The sequence below is a fragment of the Ambystoma mexicanum genome, chromosome 4q (genome assembly GCF_040938575.1).
Source record: "Ambystoma mexicanum isolate Mex_15411 chromosome 4q, UKY_AmexF1_1, whole genome shotgun sequence".
NCBI lineage: Eukaryota > Metazoa > Chordata > Amphibia > Caudata > Ambystomatidae > Ambystoma > Ambystoma mexicanum.
This window is the reverse complement of record NC_090928.1, coordinates 622,939,659-622,966,104: the sequence shown is the minus strand read 5'-3', so window position 1 is coordinate 622,966,104 and position 26,446 is coordinate 622,939,659. Positions and strand designations below refer to the sequence as shown.

General features: G+C 46.7%; 1 protein-coding gene across 2 annotated transcripts in view; it reads right to left on the bottom strand.

The window, feature by feature from the left end:
• Nucleotides 1-26,446, bottom strand: part of LOC138467869 (N(4)-(Beta-N-acetylglucosaminyl)-L-asparaginase-like) — a 601,150-nt gene that overhangs the window by 394,782 nt on the left and 179,922 nt on the right. For both annotated transcript variants that reach the window (XM_069608161.1, XM_069608162.1), the window contains exon 3: nt 17,034-17,190. In XM_069608161.1, coding sequence (XP_069464262.1) covers nt 17,034-17,190 — 157 coding nt within the window. The remainder of the gene's footprint in view (nt 1-17,033; nt 17,191-26,446) is intronic.

Here is a 26,446-nt window from a genome sequence, read left to right as displayed (position 1 = left end):
CAGTATCTAGCTGGATCAAACTTAACCTTGGTCATTACAGGTAAAATACCTAGGTCCAGATATAGTAAAGAGGACGGCGTGCTAAGGGGTAGAAGTAACAACGTTATTAGAAACCTTCTCTCGCTGGATTGCAAGGTGCTTGACCGCATATAACCCAATTCCTCTGCCTCATAGGCAGCAGCTCGACAAGAATGTTTCTGGAATAGATTAAGGGCTGGGGAGACTGCTCCACTACCATGGCGCACCAAAAAATGATTAATTGTATTTTTCCATGCACATTTTTGATATTACTATTTGAGGCTCCCAGCTCCCAAATTACTGAAATCTAATCCCCAAGTAGTTAAAGTAGTTTACCCGCTCAAGTAAAGTATTAACAATGCTGAAAGAAACGGACCCATATGTGGATGAACTCGGCCGAAGGGCAGTGGCGTCGCTATGGGTGGGCCTGGGGGGGCCGGGGCCCCCCTGTGAAATCCTGTGCCCCCTTTCTCTCCCCCCCACCTAAGACGAGCAGTGACCATGTTCTCCCCCTACTTTTGTCTGTGACCCCCTACTTTTGTCTTTGGCCCCCTCTGTGCCCCTCCTAAATTTGATTCCTGGCGACGCCACTGCCGAAGGGGGAAGGCCATGGTCTTCGATTTCTCAGCATTTAGCTCCAATTTTAAATCTGAGCATTTGGCCAAAAAAATTAATAAAGCCTTTTTTTAATCCTGCTCGAGTTTTGGATAGTATTACTGCATCGTCAGTGTAAAACAGCGCTGGATATTTTTCTAAAGCCATTTTTGGGTAATCCTGGCACTCCTTTAGCAGGGCATCAATAATTTCTTGGATATATATGTTGAAAAGCAGGGGAGCGAGGACAGATCCCTGCCTCACTCCCCTGCTTACATTGAATGCATTCGTACACTCCCACCCACCCCTCCCCCCAAGCCAAAACAAACCTTCACCTGGTTTAGGGAGTACAATGAAGATATTATTGAAATTAATTTTGGTGGAGCTTTACAAGCTTCAAGTATACGCCACATGATAGCCCACAACACTGAATCAAATGCGGTTTTGAGGTCTAAAAATGCAACATATAATTTTATCTTAAATAAAATAAAAAAATTTAATTAAAAGAAACAGGAGGAGACATTGGCCAATAATGTCTCTATTTTGCCTAAAGCCTGCTTGGTGTCTCCTTACTACATGGCTAGAATCGGTCCAAGACTGTAAGGGGCCGAGGATGGACTTTGCAAAAAGGTTCCCAGCCTCATCTAACAATGAAACGGGGCGATCGTTCAGAGGTAAACATCTCCAACCCTTATTGAATAGGGGAACAGGGGAATAATTACTGCCTGGCACCAAGAGGACGGAATTATATCTGTAGAGAGAATAATGTTGCATAAAACCGGGACCCACACACTTTCCTCTTCTTTATAAAACCCTACAAGAATCCAATCAGGCCCACCCGCCTTAGCCTTCTTCAAAGGCCTTAAAACTGCACCAACTTCAGACATACTCAAGTGTACATTACATTCCACTGCCTCATCAGTTGAAACCATTTTACAGTAGTTCTCCCGGATGCGAAGTGGGACTCCCACTCATCAACCGAGATACAACATTGCATTGCTGTGCCTGGTGCAAGTAACTCACGGTGACAACAAGTAAGACAGACACAAGTGATCACAGTTCAAGGGTGTTTATTGAACAATGAATTCTGTATGCTGGTTGGAAAAACAGCTATTCTAAACCTAAATCTAAATCTATGATGGGAGCAAGCGTCAACCATCAAATGAAAAATAAGGCAGTCCTAGTGGCGTTGTGTCAAATGAAAGGGCCTATGCTAAGAAACCTATTGCCAAACCTTAGAACTAATACAAAAAAGGGTGTGGGATAGTTCTCAAGAAAAGAAAGAAGTGTTCTCAAATAATATGTCAGGATGTGGTAGCCTGGGTCTCCCTTCCCCACATTTTGTGCTCAGGGAAAGATGGGAGTTTGGAGCACAGTACAGTGTCGGGCTTCTCCAGCATGAGATGACAGTCTTAATGGCAGCTTTCAGGAATGTCGATGGCTAAGTCTTGTCTCACTTCAAAGTCTCTTGTCTTCAAGGTCCTGGCGTGTTCGGCTAACAAAAAAAAAAATTCCTTTAACAAATGAAAGTTCATTTCCAATATTCATTGGGTGATGTATTCACCCCTTGGCACCCCTCTTCTGGACGCTGGGCCTTCTTAATTATTTACCACAGTTCACATGGGATGATGGCTTCACCCCTGCATCCCCCTCTTCTGGGCGCGGACCCTTTTTGTATCGTATTCCTCAATTTATATATCAGTTATTTTCTTACTTAAAGTTTGGATGATAGCTTCACTCCTGCATCTTCCCCTGTCATGCTCAGACCCCTCTTGACTGGCGGTACCCAGGGGATGCCTTCAACCTTGGATCTCCCTCTGCCGGGCTCTGACCCCTCTTGACTGCTATTACTTGGGTTATAGCTTCACCTCCAGATCTCCCTCTGCCGGGCTCGAACCCTTCTTCTGTGGCATCCCTCCTTCGGGTTCACTATTGCTGTCTCATAACTTTGCTTTAACTTTTGGGGTAGTGACTTTTCACCCTTGGATCACCCTCTGCCAGGCTGCGACCCCTCTTGATTCTTAGCCTCCCTTCACTGGGTTTACTGTGGCTCTCGATCAGGGTGATAGTGGCTGACCCCTCTTTACTTTCACTGTTCTACTTTTACACAGTTCAATGTTTGCGGGATTCACTTCCCTCGTTTCCTTTCAACAGTTTGTATATCAAAGTCTTTCGATTGTACAGGGATTTTGCATGACCCTCAGTATGACCACTTTGACCTATTCCGCTGGCCCTCTGTTAGGGAGAATTCTCTGTTAAGGCTAATTTCCCAAACCTAGTGAGTCCCCCAGCAGCTTTGCTGGATTTATGGGGTTTATTTTTTTCTCCTGCTAAGAGTGAGACTCTTTTTCTCCCACTCTTAGACATGATATGAGATATCCTTTGACTTTGTAATGTGTTTCTTGGGCTATGGGGTCTTTTACTCCATAGGGTTTCATGTGGTTTTTGGTAAGTGTGTTACACAGCACCCTCAGTGCAGTAACACAGGGGTCATAGTGACCCCCAAACATAGACTCCATCCCCTGGGACTGACTACTGTCTACCAGGGCATGTAAAGTCACCATTGACTTTATTAGTCTTAAATTGGGAACAGAACCAGTACAAACCATCATATTGTGGAAGTACTGGTAGGGGTGATTAGATTGCCCCTGGGTCTGTTTTTCGAGGGGGCACTGTGTAGTCCCCCCTCGTCGAGTTTCTGGCTGGTGGCAGTGCTTACCACGCGAAATATTCCTTAAGACTATTTACTATGGGATTTTCCCATTCATTTTAAACGCACCACTTTTTGGTGCAATGTTAAAGATATCGCCGGGTTATTTATTTAATATTTATTCCCTGGTTGGGTCTTTTTGCCAGGACTCGGTTTTAAAATGGCGTTTGTGTTCGCCTCTGTAACTCCAACCCAAGTCAAGCCCTTTGTTCCACTTTTTGGCGGGTTTCTACACAGAAGCCTCCAAAAGTGGTGCCACTCTGTCTGGGTCTACAGGATGTGTGGGAGGGGGGTTTAGGCACCCTGGACTGAGTTGGCTCGGCAACTCAAGTTGCGCTCTTGTGTGATTGGCCCAGTGGTGATCCGCCCGGCTCACCACTTAGCATGTTTGAGTGACAGCTAGGACTGATGAATGAGGGTTTTCTGCATAAAAGCAGGGCTTTGGGGACTGGAACTTCAGACGTCGCCACAGGACCAAAGAATCCGAAGAGGGAGAAGCTGAGCTGACCTGAAACGACGACACCACCGGTGGAGCCCTGCTGAACCGACTCACCACTTCTTCCAACGACAGAGGAGATCTTCATTCCGAAGAGTCTTCTTCCTTTGAATGGTGGGGATAACCAGTTTGCCCGCCTTTTTCGCCTTCCCGGATCATCTCATGGCCGCCTTGCCTGTGCCAAGCACCCCGGCAACTGGGATACCACATTTTACCACTACCACGAATAAAAGGGTAGTACCTTTTAACCGGAGAACTCCGCGGCTGGTTTATTCCCTGCCAGTGCAACGACCTTCAGCTTTCCTCCACGTCGAGATCTTCTCTTGCTCTGGACGACGCCGCGACTTGCACCCACTGCCAGGAACAACTGCCCCCGCTGGAGGATTCTCCCCACTTTCAAGGTACTGTGTCCACCTGGCCTCCCTCGCAACGGTCTGTGTGGGGTGTCTCTTAAATCCTCAATTTACCACTTGGGTTGGCCCTAGGCTGGCTAACTGAACTTTTCTGAGCTCAACTCATCCTTTTTCAACTCTCTGCAAGACTTGTCAAGCCTTTTAAACTGTGTGATCTTGGGCACATTGGTGTTCTACTCTCTCTAAGAGGGAGCCTGGCCTCTGAACTTTTTGCTCACAAGTAGACTTTGACTTTCCTGCCTTGCTGGGTGCTTCTAAAGTTTTGTGTTGTGTGCTTTTCTAATTTCTGCCTTTTTCCCTCCCTTTTTTGATAACTTATTGGAGTGCCATCTTTAGTTAAGCGCTCACCTCTGTCTGAAAATAAGTGGTGTTAACTAAAACTTGTCTAATGAGGAATAAGGGATGTATATATATTAATAGTGACTGTGTTTTGAACTTGCTTACAATAATAGTGCTGGAGTGTTTCTAAGTGTGTCTTTAAATAAATAATTATATACTTTGATACCAAAGCTCTGGTCAGTGTTTGCTTGTGCTATTGTATTTTGGTACCTATCTTGTTTACTCTATATACTGTCTAACTCTTCTTGAGAGAAGTCTGGCTGTTCAGCCACAGCTACCAGGTAAATCTGGGTGGTACAAACTGCTACCAATTGCGTTTACTGCCAACACCTGTAGTCTTAAGCCTTTTGCAGTGGTCCCTAAGGGAACTGCACAGTTCCTGCCTAACACCCTCCTATGGCCTGCTGGTATCTGTAGTTTCTCTTAGACGGGGATCGACCAGAGTCTCTTGAGTTAGCACCCATGTGGTGCCGGTTTCCCTTTGCAGCTGGTCTCCCTTTAACAATTTTACGCTTCATTCACAGTTCCTTGAACTTGGTTCAAATTTGCCGCTTTTCGATTCTCTCACGCAACATAGCCCGGTTCTTGACGATTCTCCCCTCGACTCCCTGGCTGTGATGAACCGCTTGGCCTTTGGCTTTCCTGGAATCAAGGCCGATCCACGGCCATGGGAGCTTCCCTCGCTCCTGCTTATCGGCATAAGCTTGCCCCGTGTACCGTTGACATCTGCTGCAACACACTTGTGCTATTATTCACGGTTTTAGGCTCTCTTCCATGAAGGTTCCGTGGGTCTGGGATGAAAGAGGCAAGGTCAATTCTCTCCTCGCCAACCTCTCAATTCCTGCCGCCTTTCTACTTCGCTTGAACTGCTGCGCCCAATTATCCATCTCATTGTTCTGTCTGCCATGCTCGCCTTGCTCGTACTGCACTCTCTGGCTCCACCTTTTATCCCTGTAATGAAGGGAAAAGGTCGTAAGGTGTGTGTGATTCAGGTTAATTGCCTGACTTTGCCTGAAGCCAGTGTTAAGACAGGCCAAGTTGACGGGGCTTACATTAGTCTGTTGTCTTGGGTGTGTAAAGGTGTTCGTGTCGGAATAGTGGAGGGCTGGAGTGTCACAGTATCCTACAGAGTTGGAAGGGAAAGAGGTGTCACATGGGATTATAGCTGTAGTATTTGGGTTTGGGGTGATCTCTGAGATAAACAAGAATTACCCGAGTTCTTATCGTGACCTGAATATGGAGGATTGTGGGAATGGGAGTGAGTTGTCAAAGGAGCCTGGGAGCTCGAAAGTGACAATCAGAGGGACGGGATTGGTAGGGTTCTTGAAGCAGATGGGAAAAACTGGGATTGTGAAATAAACCAGGAGGATTAAGGGAACCGTAGTGCCTAATCCGAGTACAGTGGGTGTTCGGGACAGAATAACTAGAGCAATGTGGAAAAGAAGGTCTGGGTGTATCCAGCTAATAACCAAGGAAAGCAGGAGTCTGGGAGTTGTGGTTTGTAACAAGTTTACCAGATTTGAATGGATTGTTGGCTTTACCTTTGGGTAAGGAAGTTTCAATGGGTGGAAGAGATGATGAGCGGGAATAGCTTATAAAAGCTTCAGAGACTTCATTCCCCTCACCATCCTCCCTGTGATGGTACTGCGTCTTACCTGGGGTATTCCCTCGGGCATAACCTCGGATTCTCTATCCAGGTGATTCACCCCCAGGTATTGGAACCAACAGCAATGGCCGTGTCCTGGCCACCTGAATAAGGGATTCTCGAGGTCCTACTGGGAGAATACCCTCAGGTTTCTCACACTGGGTGCCGTTCTTCATCTTACCCGCCACCATCTTCCAAAAGAGGCTACTGTCCATCTGTTCTAGTGATCTATGCATAGCTGACCATTTTTCACACAAGAAGTCCCTTTTTGTGATGCAATTGGCTCCTTGTAGCATACTCATAAAGCTCTCAATTCACCTTTGGCAGTGCTTACTCCAGATTTGCATTAATTATAACACCAACACATATAAACCTGCCACACCGACATCACAGAGACCGAGGGGAAGAGAGTAGGATACCCGAAAAACAAATGCTCGAATGACGCACTCGTCGATCCTCTAGTTCGAGGCCCCAGCAAAGGCCCAGAAGATACGTGAGATGCCTAATAGAACAATCTGCCTCAGACAGCAGCTCCAGCTGTTCCTCGGCCGAAGAGGCCAGGAGAAAACAAAGGTCCAGACAAAACTCTCCGGAAGAACCGAAGAGGAGAGGATATTTATACGCCTTGGGAAACCCTACGGCAAAAGAGCAAAGCCCTATTTTGCTACTTAAAATACAAGGACTGTCAACAGAATTCTTGGTTGGCACAGGGGCAACTGTACACATCATTAGCAAGGAATTATATGGAAAAATCCCGAGGGCCCAGAGACTAAAACCTGACTAAGTGAACATATAACTCTATGGATCTAGAACGCCCCTGCCATGCAAAGGATACCCCCCTTTTCCAACACAAACACTTTCTTACACCGTAACAGACAACGGACTAACACTAGAGCCCACACAGATATGTCCCAACACAAGGGTCAGGCAGAGTCAGGCAATTGATAATAATCACACACACCTCAAGGCCCTTAACCTTCCCCACAGAGATAAAAGGCGGAGCACGAGAGCACACTTTTAGCAAGGCCGAACGCATGAGGATACAGCTACACCAAACCAGCAGTTCAAATGGAGGAGAAAGACGGGACATGGAAGGACGATGAAGGGAGAAATACCCTTGCCCTTTTCAACTCAAGCCTGCAAATCCTCCAAAAGGGAGATCATAAGACCGGGAGTTACAGCTGGCGTGTGGATGAGCAGATCTCAACGGTACACAGAGGCCTCCTGCATTGATAGCGCAGGCGGGGAGCCGTGCTGGCTGCCATGGTACCGTGCTTGACTCCACAGCAAGACCAGACAGTGGGTTCAACACAGCTGGTGAGTCAGAGGAAGCTGATAGCAAACCAACGTGTGTTGAGGTCAAGGTTGCAAGCGGCAACATTTGATGAAAGCAGGAACCTGAAACAAAGAACTTGTGTGTATGCAAACTTTTGTGAAAGCCCAGAGAGGGGCCAGCTGCAGAATGGTCAGGTGCCAAAGGAGTGCTCAGTCGAAGGACTCTTTCTGGCCCCTTGAGTGTTCAAAACTGCAAGTAAAAGAAGGCCCTTGGAAAGGGCGACGTGATAGGTCAGAGTGGTCCTACGATGGTCACAACAAATCCTTTGTACAATCGAAAGTCTCTGACTCTTAGTTGGGAGAAAGTTAGAGGAAGGGATCCCCACTTTCTGAGAAGATTGTGAACGGTGAAATAGGGCAAATGTGAACCCGACAGAGGGATGCCGAAAGAAAGCTAGGAAAAAGGAACCCTCGCTGATGAGAATAAGCAAATCACGAACTATGTTGAAGTGTGAACTGTGTTAAAGAAGGCCGTAGTGAACCCGACTGAGGGAGGTCCATTTGGCAAAGAGGATCCAAGCCCACCAGAGGGAGATCCTAGAGGCGAAGAGCAATCATCCAAAGATTACTGATATAACTTTTGTTTGTTTGTTTGTTGTTTTTGATGTATCAGGCCTTCTAAGGCGAGAGACTTTGCAGAGAAGAGTCTTTGACCCCTGAAGATTCTGGTATCGTTGAAATGGAACTGTGAGCCTTGTGCTGGAGAGGTTCAGGAGTGTGCTGTGCTCAGAAGTCCCGCCTTGTCCCGTGCTAAAAACGTGGGGAAGGGATCCCATCCATACCATCCTGACTTATTTTCTTTTCTGGTGAACAGTATCCAACACTCTTTTTGTAATTTAGTGGCAAGGATTGGCAATATTTTTTTTTAGTATAGGCCCTTTTTATTTTGACAAGACACTACTAGAACTGCCTTATTATTATTTGATGGTCGTAGCTTGCTCCCATCTTAGCTTTAGGTTTAGTACAGGCGTTTTTCTCACCCATTATACAGTTCAATAAACACCCTTGAACTGTGATTACTTGTATCTGTCTTTACTGTTGCCACCATGAGTTCCTTACAGCACGCTCACCAAGAAACAGGTGCCTTTTATTTGGCCCGAAGCGAACCAGGAAGCATTTGAAAACATCCAGATGCGCATTTCAGCTGCTGACAGCATGGCATATTTCAGCACAGCTCGGCACACCAAGCTCACAGTGACTGCCAATCCCGTGGGATTGGGGGCCATCCTGGTTCAAGTGAACCCGGAGTCACCGGACAAAAGACCCATTATATCATATGCTAGCAGAAGCCTATCCCACACAAACAGGCTGAGAAAGAGGGGTTGGCGGTGGGCCTGTGAGCATTTTCATTCGTTCTTGTATGGGAAACCATTTACCATTGTGACTGACCACCTCTCTGGTTTATATTTGACAACCCACAGGCAAAAATGCCCCCTCGGATTGCGAGATGGGGTCTCTGACTCCAGGACTACCAATTTCGTATTGTACACAGGCCCGCAAGGAAGAGAACCCGGCTGACTTTCTATCTTGCCACCCAATTGCATTGGCAGAAACATACTCCACAATCGTCGACCAATATATGCATTACATGGTCCAAGCGGCCACCCCAGAAGGAGTCGAGTCGGAAAATGACCCCGCCATACAGATCGTCCTTCGGTGCCTATGGACTGGAAGATGAAAAAAGGCCAAACAAATGGGGAAAAGCACCTGCCCCGAGACACAAAGGGATGTTCAAGCACTACTCTTAGTAAAGGAAGAAGTGACGTGGGCTGAAGAAGGCCTACTCTTGAAAAGGTACGAAAATAGTAAAACTGTCTGAGTAGGAAGATGCTGGAACTGGCGCAGGAAGGGCACAGGGGTATAGTGTCCACCAAGAGACTCCTGTGCCAAAGGATTTGGTTTCCACATCTGGATGGTCAGGTGGAAGCTCTGCTCAAGGACTGTCCTACATGCACTGTCCTAAATCCACACACCAGACCTGAGCCTTTACAAACGTTGGTCTACCTGAGCATGCATGGGATGTAGTGGCCATTGATTTCTTTGGACCCATTGCGGGAGGCGACCACATACTCGTGGCTATGGAGGAGTACTCTCAGTACCTAGACATACAAATAGTGGCATTCACAGCAGCCTATCACACCATCCGGCCCTGGATAGGATGTTCACGTCATATGTAGTACCACGAGTGGTAAAATCCAATAATGGTCCCCCATTCACGGTACAGGACTTCAAGACATTTGCTGAGTACATGGGTTTCCGACATAGAAAAATCACTCCATTGGAGCCTCAAGCCAATGGGACAGTAGAACGTTTCATGGGAAATGTCAAAAGAACCATTCAGATTGCGCATTTAACTAGAGAACCAGTGGAGAAGATACTTTATCAACTCTTTAGAGACTACAGAAATACTCCACATAGCATGACGGGGAAGACTCCATCGGAGGTTATGTTTGGAGCAAATGTCGAACGAGACTTCCACACATCACCATATCCAAGGAAAGGTACCTTGGATGTAAGGGAGCAAGATGCTGCTGCCAAAGCAGGTATGAAACACTATGCTAAAAACAGACGAAGAGCAAGGGCAGGGAACCTCCCAAGAAGGAGATGCCATTGTGGTAAGACAATCTTGCCACAATTTAGCAGTGCCCCGTTGACTGTCCCCAAGGTCCACGGCTCACTGGTAATGGCAGGGCATGGACAGCGGCAAATAAACAGAAACTCATTGCTTTTTAGAAGGTCCCCTGTAAGGAGTAGCATTGAGAGGCGAGGCCGAGATAATGGAGTCAGAAGAATCCTATGACAGTCATAGAGAAGGGTCTGAAGGTGGGTTTTTGAGACCTCCAGAACATTCCAGCCCTGAGAGAATTCTTGAGGCTGCTGGCAGATGACCGCAACGAGCCAGAACCATGACAAAGAGAGTAAGTGAAGAAATTGAGTAGTGCTAACTTCATAGTTAAGAAGGGGGAGGTCGAAAAAAAGGGTGTCTATGAAATGACATAGAACCTTTTAATTAACTCGTTGACTATACATTTTTCTATAAGCACATGGACACTAATGATACTGCCAAGTTTCAAAATGGATTCATGGTTTCATGGCCACTGCTGTGGGCTCTGTGGGCCCGCTTGAAACACTTGTGTATAGGCGCGTTACAAATGCCATATCATACCATATCATATCAGGACCACTCCGTAACAATAAGGTGACGCGGGGCTCAGGTTGCTGTGTCGGCCATAACTTCATTCGTACCCCAACATACTGAAACCAAACCCCGGAACCCCCTCCTTAACCCTCCGTCACTTCCCTTCCCATTCTGCCTTAACTTGGCCTCTCCCTTGGCCGAAGGATGGTGACGGGCTACAGCATTAACACCATTACATCTGCATCCACATAACAATTCGAAGTACACAGGCCAGCATGAATCAGCTGATCAGAACACCAATGATTTCAAGGGCGGGATAAGCACTCACCTTATGCACAGAGCAGCAGCATCCAAGTGTACATGCCTTACATTTGATGACTTAAAGATAACGCTGAAGTCAAATTAACGCTATCTGGGACAGGGTAGCATGGTTTCCCAAGACATACATCGTGCTAATTTGTTTTGTTACCCAGGGATGTCTTTTTGGGGTCGCCAGGGGTTGCACCTGCGACCCATGAGGTCTCCCTTGCTAACCTTAAAAAAACATCTTTTTTTTTCTTAAATGGAAGCTTCTGGGCTGCGGCGAGTGCCATGTAGCTCTTTAGTTCTTGAGTGGCTGGCTTTCTCGTTCAGGTCTCTTAAAAAACAGGGGGTTTCACAAGTGACCCTAAATAAGAAAGAATAGGAATAACAAATAATTTGTTTTTCTGAAATTCTATACAATAATTGCTAGACTTATTAAAGGTTTATTTCAAGCACACTTCAGGGTGTAAGTCACTGATTAAGTCTGTTCTTAAACACCTCAAACTCACAATGCAGACAAAAACTTCCAAAAAGCATTTAGAGTAGAATAAGCGTGTATTTCAGTATTTTTCTTTTTGCAAGTTACAGTTATAGCATGTTTCTGCTGTTGACTCTGTTACTATCATCACAAGACATTCGAGCTCTGTGTCCTCGGTCACTTAACAAAATCCTTGTGCCTAAAAGCTTGTGTAGAGTGTAGCAATGTTTGACCATAGCACTTAAAGTGGTCCTTGATTTCATTGTGCCACAATTAATGCTTTGTTGTAATGTGTCTATCTTTCCTATCTCTCTGGCATACTGTACAGGATGTTCGCATGTATAAGGTAATAAGTGCCCAGAGTACGGGATGCCTGTAACGCTCACCTGATTCCCGCAGAGGCGCCGGTCTTGCCTGGGTGAATGCCGTATCTTCAAAGGTGATGTGTAACACACGGTTGGCTCTTTGGGCTGGACCTCTGTGCACTGTATGTCTGACTCGAAGAGTAAGATGTCTGCAGATAGAAAATATGGGATTAATGAACTGGGGTTATTGGGTGCCTCTCTCCTCTTCCCTTTCTCTTCTCCTGTAGAACCCCAAAGGTTAACACCCTCACCTTAGGTAAGTGAACGCCGAGCTCTCCATCTGCCTCGGGGCAGGGTGCCGTAACCAGTTTCTTCACTGGATAAGGGTGCAGGCCTCTTGACCTCAGAGGACTGCTGTCCGTCGTTAACTGCACGAACGGTAAGTTCTGGGCACTTCAAATGTCTTAAAAGTCTTTTGTAATGATATCTCTTGTTTTGCAGGGTTCCGGCGATGGCGGATGGCAGGCTGATGGGAGTTAAGGATCGAACCCGCGTGAGGAATAGAAGCGCCTGGAAGCACGTAAGTAAGCGCTTGTAGCCTGCTTCACGATGCGCACTAACTGTCCCTTTTATCTTGCAGGTACAAGTTCGGAGCTTTAGAGAAGCTGAAGGGTGCTGGAATACCCACTGGATTTGGCGTGGGAAGGAGTAATGGCACGTGAGTAATAAAGTTGCCCAATGTCTTTAAACGCACCTTCTTTTGTCTTTCAGATGCGGGATGCAGCGCCGAAGGCCTCCGGAGCGTGCGAAGAGCTGGTAAGCTTTTGTCTTTCAGATGCCGGAATGCAGTGCGAAGACCTCCGGAGCATGCGAAGAGTAGGTAAGCCTTTGTCTTTCAGATGCCGGAATGCAGCGCAAGGCGTTGGTGACAGCCGATGGACCAGGTAAGAGATGTGCTGCCACTGAAGACCGTAGTGCTAACCTGTTCTTTCTTTGTCTTTACAGGTGCTGCTGAAGACTGGATTCCAGGATGGTAAGCCTTTGTTCCCTTAGGCCCAGGATCAGAAGCAGAAGACACGATGAGCGTTCTGCTGCAGAGAATGCAGAATAACGCAAAGCAAGATTCATCCATCGGGTGTGGTTTAAATAGCCTCCTGTAGTGCTTCGGTGTCTCCTTCCACAGCCACGCCTAGGTAGGAAAAGAGTTCCTGCTTTCCAGAAGAGTTCCAGTGTTCTGAACCTAGGGAGTGGCTCCTGCCCCACCCAACAGGAAAAGTAGTCCCAAACAGAAGAGGATCAGGGGTTCAACTGGCAGGTAAGTAAGCAGCATGGTCTGCTGCAGGTAAGTCCACCCAAGCATTATGAGCCCGGCGCTTCCAGCGCTGGGACTAGGCATCTTTATGAGCCTGGTGCCACTGGCGCCAGGACAGGGTCCAAAAGGTCCCAATTGGGACTGGCTGGCACTCGGAACCGGGGTTATGGGTCTGCTTCCAAGGGAGTCGGGCAAGTCCTGATCTTTTGGAAGCAGAGATCATGACAATGCCGTGTGAGTGCGCTGCTTTCCCAGCGCTACTCTAAATTCTTCAATACACAGTTATGAACCCTCCCAAGTGGGATGTATTTTGCCAACCTCTTAAGCCTGATCGAACCTGTGGCCCTGAGCTATCCCCCTGGGACAAAGCCGGTAAGATAGCTCAGTGGGTTGAGAGCTTGATGCTGTGATGTGTATGTGTGTGATCTGCAGGTTGCAGGTTCGAATCCCTGCAAGGCCAACTCAGCCTTTCATCCTTCTGAGGTTGATAAATGAGTATCAGAACAGGTTGGGTGATATTGTATGTATATTTGTTCTATATAAAGCGCTTAAGCGTAAGTGCTATGTAATAACATAAATGAACACAGACAGTTCTCAGTCTCACTGCGCTGAACAGTGCAATAGTGACAGGTGTTCCAAGTAATTCAAAGAAGGAGGGATTTCTCATGAGTCCAATCAGCTTAATAACGAAGTAGCCTGACACATGCTTCGAGTCATCACCGACTCTTCATCTGAGGCTAAACATAATGTACAACATAATGATGAACAAAAATAGTACAGCACAACATAAACAGTTTGAATGAAAGTCGTCCATTGTGAAATAAAATGATAAAGATATTAGTAAGGACATTCAACCAAAAGGGCAAACACAAGTGCAGGTAGGCCAAAAAGAACAGCAGAACAGCAGTTACACCATCTATATTAAGATAAAATCAAATAGCAACAAACGAAAATAATAAAAAATAATAGATAAATAAGATTGGCACAGTACCATATTAGGAGGGGATTGAATTGAACGGAGAATCCATAGGTTACGGGATGCATGTAAGAAACACGGGTAAAGAAACAAACAAGTTGCAAGGAGTTTGTTATAATGCATCCACGGAACAGCTATAGGAGCGCAGTCAAAGAGGCAAAAGCCACCAAAAAAAAAAACAAAATTGGAATCATAAATAAAAGGTACCTGAAAGTTTCAAGGGCTAGCCTAACCAATTAAGGATATCGTGGCCAGTGCCAGATGCACTCTCTAAAAAGGAAGAGAGAAGAAAAGATTTTTATTTTATATGAAGTGTTTAAATATGCTGTTCAAGCACAAATGTGAAATTAAGGAAGAACAAGAGAGTGTGAGATTAAATGACAAATCATACCTCACTGCTTCGCAATTGCGGAACTCTGTAAAGGAAAAGAAATTCCCTCAGCATCACTTAAACATGGACAAATTAACTTAACAACTGTGATTGCTAAAATGCAGCTACCCGGAGTGCCAGAGGAAACCCAAAAGGCAAAAGCATGGCGTGCGTGCGCAAATAAGAATGGGCTAAAGCTAAAAACTGACTTTCTCTAAACTTAATTGAGACGTGCTGATGCACTAATTAGAAGTATCATAGCGGCCAGAAGGCTGTGAAAAGTCATCTTACTGTGCAATGCTGCTGAACTGAATGAAATGAAAGTAAGCCCAGACAATAGAGATAGAAACAGGACTATTTAAATACACAAGGTATTTTAGAACATGGCCGATTAGGTCAGGAAAGAAAACCGCCATATTGGAATGATGGAAATGAAATGAATAACTCAGGAGTGAATTGCCCCAAAAAGTAAGGAGCTTACCAAACACAGTAAAAAGGCAGAGATTAACCTGTTCTGAATTTAAAAATTAGCAGGGCTGGAATTCCACAAAAATGTATATAAAGTGTGTTGCACAGCAAAAAATGTACTAATTGCAAAAAATGGAGCCCAGAGGGCGCCAAGATAAATATATACTAGTAAGGCCTGAGAACGAAAGGAAATTTGCGCCTCGTGCACCAATTGCTGTTGAGCTGAATAACCAAAAGAAAAAACGGGTTCATATAGATGAAGGGGATTAAACCGCAGAGAATTGCGACTTCTAGAGCATGCTAGTAGGAACCAAATTGGGGAAAGATGTTAAATAAATTGTGCATCTGCCATCTGCAATCTGTGAATGCGCTGCTTTAGAAAAATCTGAGGTAACGGGACTGAAAACAGTCATTGTAGAGGGATCACTAGACCCCACACGATTATAAATGACCACTTGGGTGTAAATAAAGTACTCATGTCCACAAATAAAGGGAGGGAAAACATGATACCTGTGTGAAATAAAGAAGAGAACAGCAGCAGGTTTTCACAAAAAGTTTGCAAATTCATGGTCTGAACTTAGACCTCTAAACACAGTACGATATTTACAGATGAGTCTCGCTTCTAACTGGCGTAATTTGAGCATGAGATTGCCCCCTCTAGGCGGCAATGACACTTTGCAAAGGCCCACAAATCGAATGTCATCCTTACTATCTAATTGATGCAGTTTTTGCCAGTAATTGGCCAGTGGGTATTTGGATTCCTGGCTGCCAATTGTGGCGAGATGTTCCCGAATACGAGTCTTAAGGGGCCTGATGGTGCTGCCTATATATTGCAATCCGCATGTACAAATAATACAGTAAACCACAAACTTTGAATTGCAATTGAGGAATGTTTTAATAGTGTGGTCTCCTCTATCTCCAAAGGAGACCTTTGATGTTTCCAGAGCGTACTTGCACATGCTGCAGAATCCACATTTGTGAAAACCAGCAGCACGGGCAGAGTCTAACCAGGTAGATTTAGGAGTGAGTGGACACAAATGAAGGGCAGAGTTTATTTTTAAGAGATTTCCCTTTGCTAAATGGTATATTAACAAAGGGATCAAGCCAGTTGGCAATGTCAGAATCTAAATGGAGCAGGTACCAATGTTTCTCCAGAATTCTGTGGATCTTGTGACCATCTGAATTGTATCTAGTAATAAACCTGATTTTTTGAGGCAGAGGCGATTTCTCGCGTTTTTTAGGAGTTAGCAGATCCGCTCTTTTCAGCTGATGTACTGACATGAGTGCCTTGTCGAGGCAGCTATGTTGATAGCCCCTCTCCAAGAACCAGGATTTGATAGCGATACTTTCTTGATCAAAGTACATGGGTTCAGAACAGTTTCTCTTAGCGCGAATATACTCTCCTTTAGGAATATTCGCTATGACATGATTTTCGTGACAGCTGTCCGCATGCAATATTGAATTGACAGAAGTGGATTTGCGAAAAGTTTTTGTCACCAACCCATTTGGAGTAACATCAATTGAAAGGTCCAAAAAATCTATGAGTCTGACTGTAGGTCAAAGTAAATTGTATACCCCAATCATTATTGTTGAGATAGGCCACAAATTCAAGCAAGAGTTTTTGTGTACCAGTCCAAATTAACAAAACATCATCAATATAACGTTTCCACAGTTTTTTGGTAATGTCGGCCTATTCACACTGACATTAATGATACACATGGTGATCCATTCTTATATGAAATGTATATCACATTACAGTGATATCGTACCCATATCTTTCGTAGTGTACTTAGGAACAATGCTATGTGATGACAAGGGGTGAAAAGTCGTGTTCCGTCGCTCCCATAGATGTCACTTCAGGATGTGGTCAAATTGCATCACTTCCTGTGATGTCATCAGAGGTCAAGGGGCATGTGATGTCACTTCCACTACCCTTGGTATTTTGGTGAAATTGCATCCCTGTTGTTACCCATTTCAAATGGGCATTTTGAGCTTATGATTTAGGCCGCAAGAATAATGTTCATCAATGGACCTTTATACCTAAAACTTAAATTGAAAGAAGTAGCATTCCCATGGCTTACACTTATAATTCATTTGGGTTTTATCATACTATTTAAAATAAAGGCACATACCTGGTAAGCGTCCGCACCCGCCTTTGACATCATACTTGAATTGTCTTCTACAGAATAGCCATGTTCTCTTGCAAAAGCCACTGCTCCATCGCCAACCAGTAAACTATGGGCACTGCTCTCCATGACGTCACAAGCGACAGCCAGGGGTGTGCCGACCCTTAAAAGAAAGGTCCAAGGATCAGTATTTTGTGCCTTTCGCCAGGAGAGTGCTATGGGTCAATACGTGGCAGCACAGGAAAGCTCTAATTTGAGCCAAGTAAGTGAAGTGTAGAGCGCTCTGCTCCACTAATGCTTTGTTAGTTGTACTCGTTTTTTTTTTTCTTCAAGTGTATTGGTTATAAAAAATAAACGTAGAGATATTAAATAGATAATCATCCAATTAATAATAACATTATGTCCTTCAAAAATAGCTTATAATAACGAATATTCATACATGATACATAAAATGGATAAAGACTTAAAAAATACTATTTACAATTGAGAAGCAAGGGCTACCATCACATGATACCATACTAGCTGTGCCGAATTTAATATGACCCTTGATTCGGCAAACATCAAGGCAGCCAGAAATTGATTTTCAGAAATATCATGTAAACGACTGACATAGGGCCTCATTACAAGTTTGGCGGTCTAGCAAAAACAATGCCGGTACGGTAATAACGGCATCGTTTACGGGATCAGCGTATTTCGACTCGCAAAGCCGGCGTTACCAGCATCGCCAGGGCCTCACTGTGACCGGGCACCACCTTACCGGAATGTGCACGGACACGTGTCGGCCATGCCAGTAACACCGGCATGCCGCAATGTAGGGCACATTACGAGTTGCATGGACATACACTTACCAGCATCCAGATGCCGGTAAAAAGGGTCACCATGATGCCGCTAACACCGGCATCGTGGGGCGGCCGTTAATAGCAATCTGTTGTGTCCAGACCTGCCACAGGTGCACACAATTAGCACAGGTGGAGGCAATGGAGTATGGCCCAGCACAAAAGGAGCACACTCACACACCACACTCCTTCCAAGTCCAAAATGATACCACTAGCAGTTGCTATACAGGAGCTGGAGGGCATGCCTGCACTGCTACTCCTTGAGCAGGCAGTAAAACAGGGAATGCAGAGGAGGTGCAGGAGGAGAAGGCGGGTGAGACCAGGCCAGCACATACCACCAGTGCAGGCAGTGGTACCACGCAGGTAGCCACCAATCCCTCGCATAAGGGCCAATCCATTTGACTTAACCCCTGCGCCGATCCACACCCTGTACCCGTTGGACAGGGACACCATCACCACCATAGTGGACCTCATCCATGATGACATGGTCAGCCTGATCAACATCCGCACTGCCATCCCCCCACTGCTGAAGATAGTGTCTGTGCTCCACTTCCTGGCCACATGCACCTACCAGCACACAGTGGGGCAGCTGCATGGCATCTCACAACCATGTTTCTCCCGTGTGCTGAACCAGGGGCTGGATGCACTCCTAAAGCATGCAAGGGCCCACATATCCCTACCATGGACTGCGGAGGAGAAGGCTACCAAAATTGCATGCATTGGCAGGCATGCCAAACGTCATTGGTGTCCTCGACTGCACCCATATGGAGCTGGTAGTCTGGCATGCTGTGGAGGTGGTGTACCGCAACCGGAAGCTATACCACTGCCTCAATGTCCAGATGGTGTGTGATGCAAGCAAAATAATGACCCATTGCTTTGCTAGATTCCCTGGATCCACACATGATACAATGGTGCTGAGGAACTTCACGCTTCCCTGCTACATTGAGCGACACGCTGCACAACGTGCCTGGCTGCTGGGTAAGTCGGACCATAGGGCCATGGGGGGTGTTGTTGGGGAGGGGCACAGGCATATGCAACCTGTCTGCTGTCTGGGCCATGGGGGGTGTTGTTGGGGATGGGGCACCACAGGCATATGCAACCTGTCTGCTGTCTGGGCCATGGGGGTGACGTTGGGGGTTTGGACTCTGTCCTGGATGCCAAACACTGTGACCCAAATGATTTCAACAGAATGCATGAGACTGACAAAGGATTCAGATGTGCCATGGCTGCACAGCAATGTGTAAATGGTAGCAACAAACACAGCGCCCACCCCTGCACATGCACATGGTACATCATCAAACCGGAGCCACACGTACCACAGTGCACCATCCTGCTGTCACAAAGCAGAATTCACATGAGCGCAGCAAAGCACATCACAGGCCATGCAGCCATGACTGAGCAGAAAATAAAAGCCTCTCAGGGAATCCCCTGTCACTGCCCCTGCTCGACAACACCACAGACCACCATGCCTACACCGACCTGAATTTTTACTCTGATGAAATTGCAATAGGTGGCAGTGAAAATCTCTTGCATTTGACCATGAACAATGTACAGACCGTGCACACAAGGAATGCCAAAAGTACTCACAATCAAAATGTCTTTTCCTCCCATGCAGGTGATGCTGGGTATCCCCTAAAGCCGTGGCTCCTCATCCCTGTCAGGCATCCACTCAACAGGCACGAAGAGGACTACAATTGTGCACATGCACGCACTCGTGTGATGATTGAGCAGACTTTTGGGCTGTTGAAGGCACGGTTTCGCTGCCTCAGCATGTCGGGTGGGGCACTCATACATGGGCCTGAGAAGGTGGGCAAGATTGTATTGGTATGTGCCATGCTGCACAACATCTGCATCCGGCGCAACATACCCCTGCCCCCTGACATGGACCAAATTCCACCGGATGATCAGGATGATGGAGAAGATGCTGCACATAGGCCACGTCACAATGTGTGTGAAGGATGTGCTGTGCACCAATCTTTGATTGCACAATATTTTTGATGGACTGGGTCACACAAGGCGCTGGGAACGGGGGGGGGCACTGTGCGCTGGGAACGGGGGGCACTGTGCACTGGGAACAGGGGGCACTGGGTACTAGGAATGGGGGATACTGGGCAGTGGGCACTGATGAAAAATAAATTGACACACACTCAAGAAGCAATGTCCAGTCATGTGTTTTTCATAAGCTCACCAGGTGTATTAATGCAATGACAACTATGTACATGAATCAACATTGACCTCTATCCTCAATATACTACAAACTTCACCCCCAGCCCCATGGCCCAACACCCCACACACCCATGCCCCCAGCCCCCACCCCCCCATGGCCTAACACCCCCACACACCCATGCCCCACAACCCCCATGGCCCAATATTAGATGGAGGGGGTTGTTCCACCGGCCGGTGCATACTGCGCACAGGGCTTGTCTGTGTCGAGCTGGCCGGGGTTGTGCTTGCCGATGGTAGGGGTTGTGGGTCGGCTGGGGCAGGATGAGATTGGGCCATAATGGCAGCCAACTGGTTGACAGCCTGCATCATGGCTGCCATGCCCTCAAGCACCCGCCTGGCCACACGGTATATGGCACGGGTAACTGCCTGGGTGTTCTCTTGATTGGCCCGACGTGTGGCTTCCCCTTCGGCAAGGTATTGTTTCACCATGTCGTGCATGGCCTGCGGCCGCCATCCCATGCAGCTCTGACACCCCTCAAGGTCACGTATGGATGTTGCAGATGGTGGTTGCACCGGAGGTGGTGAGATACTTCTTACAGGGCTGAACGCCTGTTCGGTCATCTCCCCCGCAGTACTGCGTCCACCAGATCCATGTCCTATGGAGCACCGTGGGGTGTCCTGCATGGGCAGTGTGTGTGTTGCATGCCCTCGGACATGCAATGGCCTGCTGTGTCCACATCTTCCTGCTCCTCGTCCTCCTGTGCGCTATGCTGTGTGGATTGTGCCGCCTCACCTATGTCACTTGTGGCCGTTGACTGCGGCCCCTCGTCATCACTGGTCGCTGGTGATGCATCCTCCTGCACATGAGGAGTCTGCTGGGGGGCAGAGTTTTTTTGGGTGTGACCTGTGGGGCCGGTGCGTCTTTTGGCATGCGTGCCTTGCTGGCACCAACGTGTCCGGCCTGGGGCTCCTGACTGTGTCGTAGCTGGCTGCTTCTCTTGTCCTAAATACATCAATGTTGGTACATTTTGGGTCATGTGCATTGTCGTGTGCATGTTGGAGTGGCAGGCATGGTGCTTGAAGGGGTTGGGGGGTATTGTTCTGGCATCCTTGTGGTGCAGCCATGATGTCCATGGTGTCTGTTGGGTGGCCTACAGGTGTGACGTGGCTTGTGTGCTGTAGCCATGGCTCAGGGGCTGTGTGCCATGTGCTGTTTGGTTGTGTTTCAAGTGTGCAATCATTAGTGGAGTTGTGTGGACCATGCATTGAGATGGGACAGTGATGAGGCCGGCATCCCGACGGTGATGTATATGTGTGTGTGTGCATGCATATGTTGCTTGTGTTTGCAATTGTGGTCTCATGTGGTTTGTGTCAGTGGGGTATGTTGTGTGTTTGCGTGGCCGGGATGTCGCATTTGTGTTCGGGCTGACTTTAGGTGGGAGGTGATGGACCATGTATTTGCTCTCATCTACTTGCCATTTGGACTCTAACTATGTACTTGCGGTATTAGGTGTGTGTGGTGACTTTTGTATTACGCTAAGACTCACTCACCGTCATCGGCTGATGATGGGACTCCGATCTCCGAATGCCCGATTCCCTCTATGGACTCCATATCGATCACAGAACTACAGGTCTCCTCCCAATGTACCAGCTTTATGGGTGATGAAGAACCACCACCTGTTGCCTGGGCCTGGCTGCGGCTGGTAGACAAGATGTTGCGTACACGCAGCCGCAGCTCGTCCCACCTTTTTCTGGCAGTCTCTGACACTACGTGGGGTTGTCCTCACTGCAGAGACCTTCTGGGCCACCTCCTAACAGATATTTTTCTTCTTTAATTGCGTAGCACGGCGCAGGTCTTGGCAAAAAACGACATCCGCTTGCGCAACTAGGCTGCCGCCAAGCATATTTAGCTCCTCGTCAGAAAAACGGGGCTTACGCAGACGAGGTGTGCCTTTTCGTGTGGCCTTGGACATGTTCTTGCTGGCAGGATACACAGTTCTGGAATCCGGGTCCTGTAAGCAGAGGATTGCGATAGATTGTGTTTTTCAAGATGGCCACCGGCGCATTTCCCGTTCCGGCGTGATGACTTTATTTCCGGTGCAGTTGTTAGCGGTGCCGTTAATAGCGCTACCGGTATCAACGGTGCTGTTCTTAGCGGGTTCTGCGATGCCGGTGACGGTGTCTGCGGATTTGATGAAGCCGCTATCAGGGTTTGAAGGCCTTATCGGCATGCCGGTACTGCCGTTACCGGCATGCCAGAATGCGCATGCATGCAGACTCAGAATCAACTGTTGATTTCGCCAGCACTGCAGCAAGGACACGGTAGCAGCGGCATTCGGGTAATGCCGATTTCTTACCACCAAACTCGTAATGAGGCCCATAGTCTTGATAATACAGGGCATAAATATCCACCTCTCTTCGACACTGTATTAAAAAGGTGTCTTGTAGTCTCAAGAGAACCCTTACACATTCTACCGATTCTTTGATCTTTCGGGATAGCCATTCAGGGTTCCACCACCATCAAGGAAGGTAATATATTAAATCGGAGCAGAATGATGAATCGCCTCAGATTACGATCTATCGTGGGAATACGATACCCATGAGGCTCTAAATCAGGAAAATCTTTATTGGCAAAAGCCATTCAATGAAGTTTTGCCGGACAGATATTCCACACTGTTCACGCTATCCCAGGGATATGCCTTTTTTATCAGCATTTCCATCGCGAGATTAGTATTGGGCAATTCATTACAATCCCACCCAATTTGTCTGTGAAATTTGTCACAAGTCTTCCAGAATCCCTACGATAGATTGGAGGGGTTAGGTTTTTACTGTAGGGCTTTGCCATTCCACCAGAGCAGAGATTCACTCGTTTCCTACTGTATTTTGAACAGTAAAATACTCCTTTTTATCTTCACCATAGTCGTAATGGATAACAACCCTGACTCTAGGTGCAAAGCCGCTACAGGCAGGCATTGAGGAAGGCTGAGGACGTTTTCCAAACTGTCCCTTCTAACACATTTAGCCAGAGCAATTGGCTATCTTAATACGTCTCCAAGTCATAAAGAATTCCAGGAACAATACTGTTGTATATGCATTTAGCAAACCATCAACAGACCCCCCAGCTCCCTTAATTTGTATGAACGTTTTAATCATACCGAATTTATTAACGCTTTAGATGTTCACAAGTATGGCTAGGCGTTATTAAGGTGCCATGGTAGATAAAAGTATCCACTGCTTCAATTTTATTCTCTTCCCATTTCCAGTCATATTGCAGGATGAGCGTTTATTTCCCACGATCATGAACTTAGGTTTTGCTTTGTTGATACAAGATTGTTCTGTTGGGAATATTGGAGGGATATCTGCAGTCCGATAGAGGCCTACCTTTCGGAAAGTGCGTGCTGGTGGCTCCAGTTTCCCCACCCTTGCAGCCACGCACTGGAACGCCCTGCCACCTCACCTCAGACTCATCGAGTCCCACCTTGCCTTTCGTAAGGCTATCAAAACCAGACTCTTTGTGTGACTTTAACCTGTTTCTGCCTTTATGCCTGCTAACTTGTAACTAAGAGCCTCCGAATGTAATCTTAAATCTGTGTTTCCTCTGTAACAGCGCCTCGATGCCTCATGGGCTGCAAGTGCGCTTAACAAATGCAAATAAATAAAATAAATATCAAGTAAGTCTGTGCTGTCCACATAAGGCAGCCAAAATATGAAATGCTGTCCCAATTTTATGAGGGAAGGTCAGATTTTGATTCTGTTTGCTGCACAATATCCCTGACTCCCTGCTGCTTTTTTCTGTCCACTCCAAATTCGATTCCCAGGGGTTTGGGAGAGTATTGCAGGGGAAATTCTTAACTCAGGTGCTATCTACCCAAAGAGAAAAAGTGCTCCCATCCATTTGTGCTTTGTATATGTTCTTGTAGAAGGTTAACTAAGTGTATTGTTTCAATTTCCATTGTAATTATCACCCCATTGGTGATTGCTGCCCAGTATTAAAATGTGTATGATTTCCTTTGAATTTGAAAAATAAATAAATATTGCATTCACACCAACCGGCCTGGTTCCTGGTCCATTGTGACCTGGGGTATTTGAAAAAGGGGGTGCGAGACGGGTTGTGTGCCATTTCAAATTGAATTCATAGAATATAAAGAGAAAGCATTCTAATTGTGTGCTACATACTAGGCTAAGACCAAGGTTGCTGTTAGTACTCTTGTTCAGAGGAGAATTGCTTAGCATTTCAGTGCTGGACTGCCCTTGGGCAGGACAAAGACTGATATGTTTTAGATATTTCTCCTCTGTGAAAGATAGTGAGCTGAACACTCTGGGTAAGTCTCTCGTAACCAGGACTAATGTCCAGCAGAGGGACTCTGTTAGACAGAAACCTGTGCAGTTCCCTTTGGGAACACTGCAAAAGATTTAGGACTACAGATGTTAGCAGTAAACCCACTTGGTAGCAGTCTGTACCACCCAGATTTACCTGGTAGTTGTGGCTGAGCAGTCAGACTTCCCTCAAGAAGAATTAGGCAGTATCCAAAGTATACACAATAGGCACTCAGATACAATAATACAAGCAAACACTGACCAGAGCTTTGGTATCAAAGTATTTAATTATTTATTTAAAAACACACTGTTTGAAACACTCCAGCACTCTTATTGTAAAACACTCTAAACACAGTTACTATTATAATATATACAACCTTTATTCCTTATCAGATAAGTCTTAGTTAACACCACTTATTTCCATACAGAGGTGAGCTCTTAACTATAGATGGCACTCCAATAAGTTTATGAAGAAGGGAGGGAAAAAGACAGAATATGGAAAGGTACACCACTCTAAGATTTAGGAACACTATTAGCAAGGCAGAAGAGCAAAAGTCACTTGTGAGCCAAAGTCCATAGGCTGGGCCCACTCTTAGAGAGAGCAGAGCACAAATGCGCCCAAGATCACACAGTTACACTAGGCTTAGAAAGTCTTGCAGAGAGTTCGAAAAGAGTTTAGAGAGGCTCAGAAAAGTTTAGCCAGGGTGTCCCAGGCTAACCCAGGTTCGAAAGCCAGGGGCTAAATCTACCCCGTACAGTCGGTGGCAAGGGAAACCAGGCGGGACACGGTACCTTAAGTGGGAAGGATCCTCCAGCGGTGGCAGTTGTTCCTGGCAGCGGGTGCAAGTCTCGTTGTCGTCCAGGGGAAGAGAAGATCACGAATTGGAGGAAAGATGAAGGTCGCTGCACTGCCAGGGAAGAAACCAGCCGCAGAGTTTTCCAGTTAAAGGTATTACCCTTTATTTCGCGGTCGTGGTAAAACGTGGTATTCCGGTTGCCGGGGTGCTTGGCACAGGCAAGGCGGCCACGAGATGCGTCGGGAAGGCAAAAAAGACAGTGAAACTGGTTATCCCCACCAGTCAAAGGAAGAAGACTCTCTGGCGGGAGATCTCCTCTGTCGTTGGGAAAAGTGGTGAGACGGTCCAGCAGGGCTCCACTGGTGGTGTCGTCGTGGCAGGTCGGCTCAGCTTCTCCCTCGTCAGATTCTTAGGTCCTGTGGCGACTTCTGAAGTTCCAGTCCCCAAAGCCCTGCTTTTATGCAGAAAACCCCCATTCACTCAGCCTAGCTGTCACTCAAACATGCTAAGTGGTGAGCCGGCCGGCTCACCACTTGGGCCAATCAGGACGGAGTGCGACTTGAGTTGCCTAGGCAACTCAGTCCAGGGTGCCTAAATCCCCCTCCACCCCTCCTAAGTACCCCAGACAGAGTGGCACCACTTTTGAGGGCTTCTGTGGAGAAGCCTGCCAAAAAGTGGAACAAAGGGCTCGACTTGGGTTGGAGTCACAGAAGAGAACACAAACGCCATTTTAGAACTGAGTTTTGGCAAAAAAATACCAACCGGACAATTAATAATAATTAAATAAACCGGCGGTATGTTCGAGGCTATCGTAATTAAATAAATAAAGATAGTAGCCTCGAACAATGGGAAAATCCCATAGAGAAATATTCGCGGTTGAATATAAAAAGTAGTATCCAATGCCACCAGCCAAAACTCGATCAGGGGGGACGGAGACGTGCCCCCTCGACTAACAGACCCCGGGGCAATCAAATTGCCCCAGCTGGTACATCCACAATATGATAGTTTGTACTGGTTCTGTTCAGAATTCAAGACTAGTAAAGTCAATGGTGACTTTACATGCCCTGGGAGACAGTAGTCAGTCCCAGGGTATGGAGTCTATACTGGGGGGTCACTATGACACCCCTGTGTTACTGCACTGAGGGTGCTGTGTAACACACATCACAAAAACACATGAAGCCCTATGGAATAAAAGACCCCATAGCCCATTAAACACATCTAGAGTCAAAGAAACACACTCAAATCATGCCCAAGAGTGAGGGTAAAAGAGTCTCACTCTTGGCAGGAGAAAAAAATAAACCCC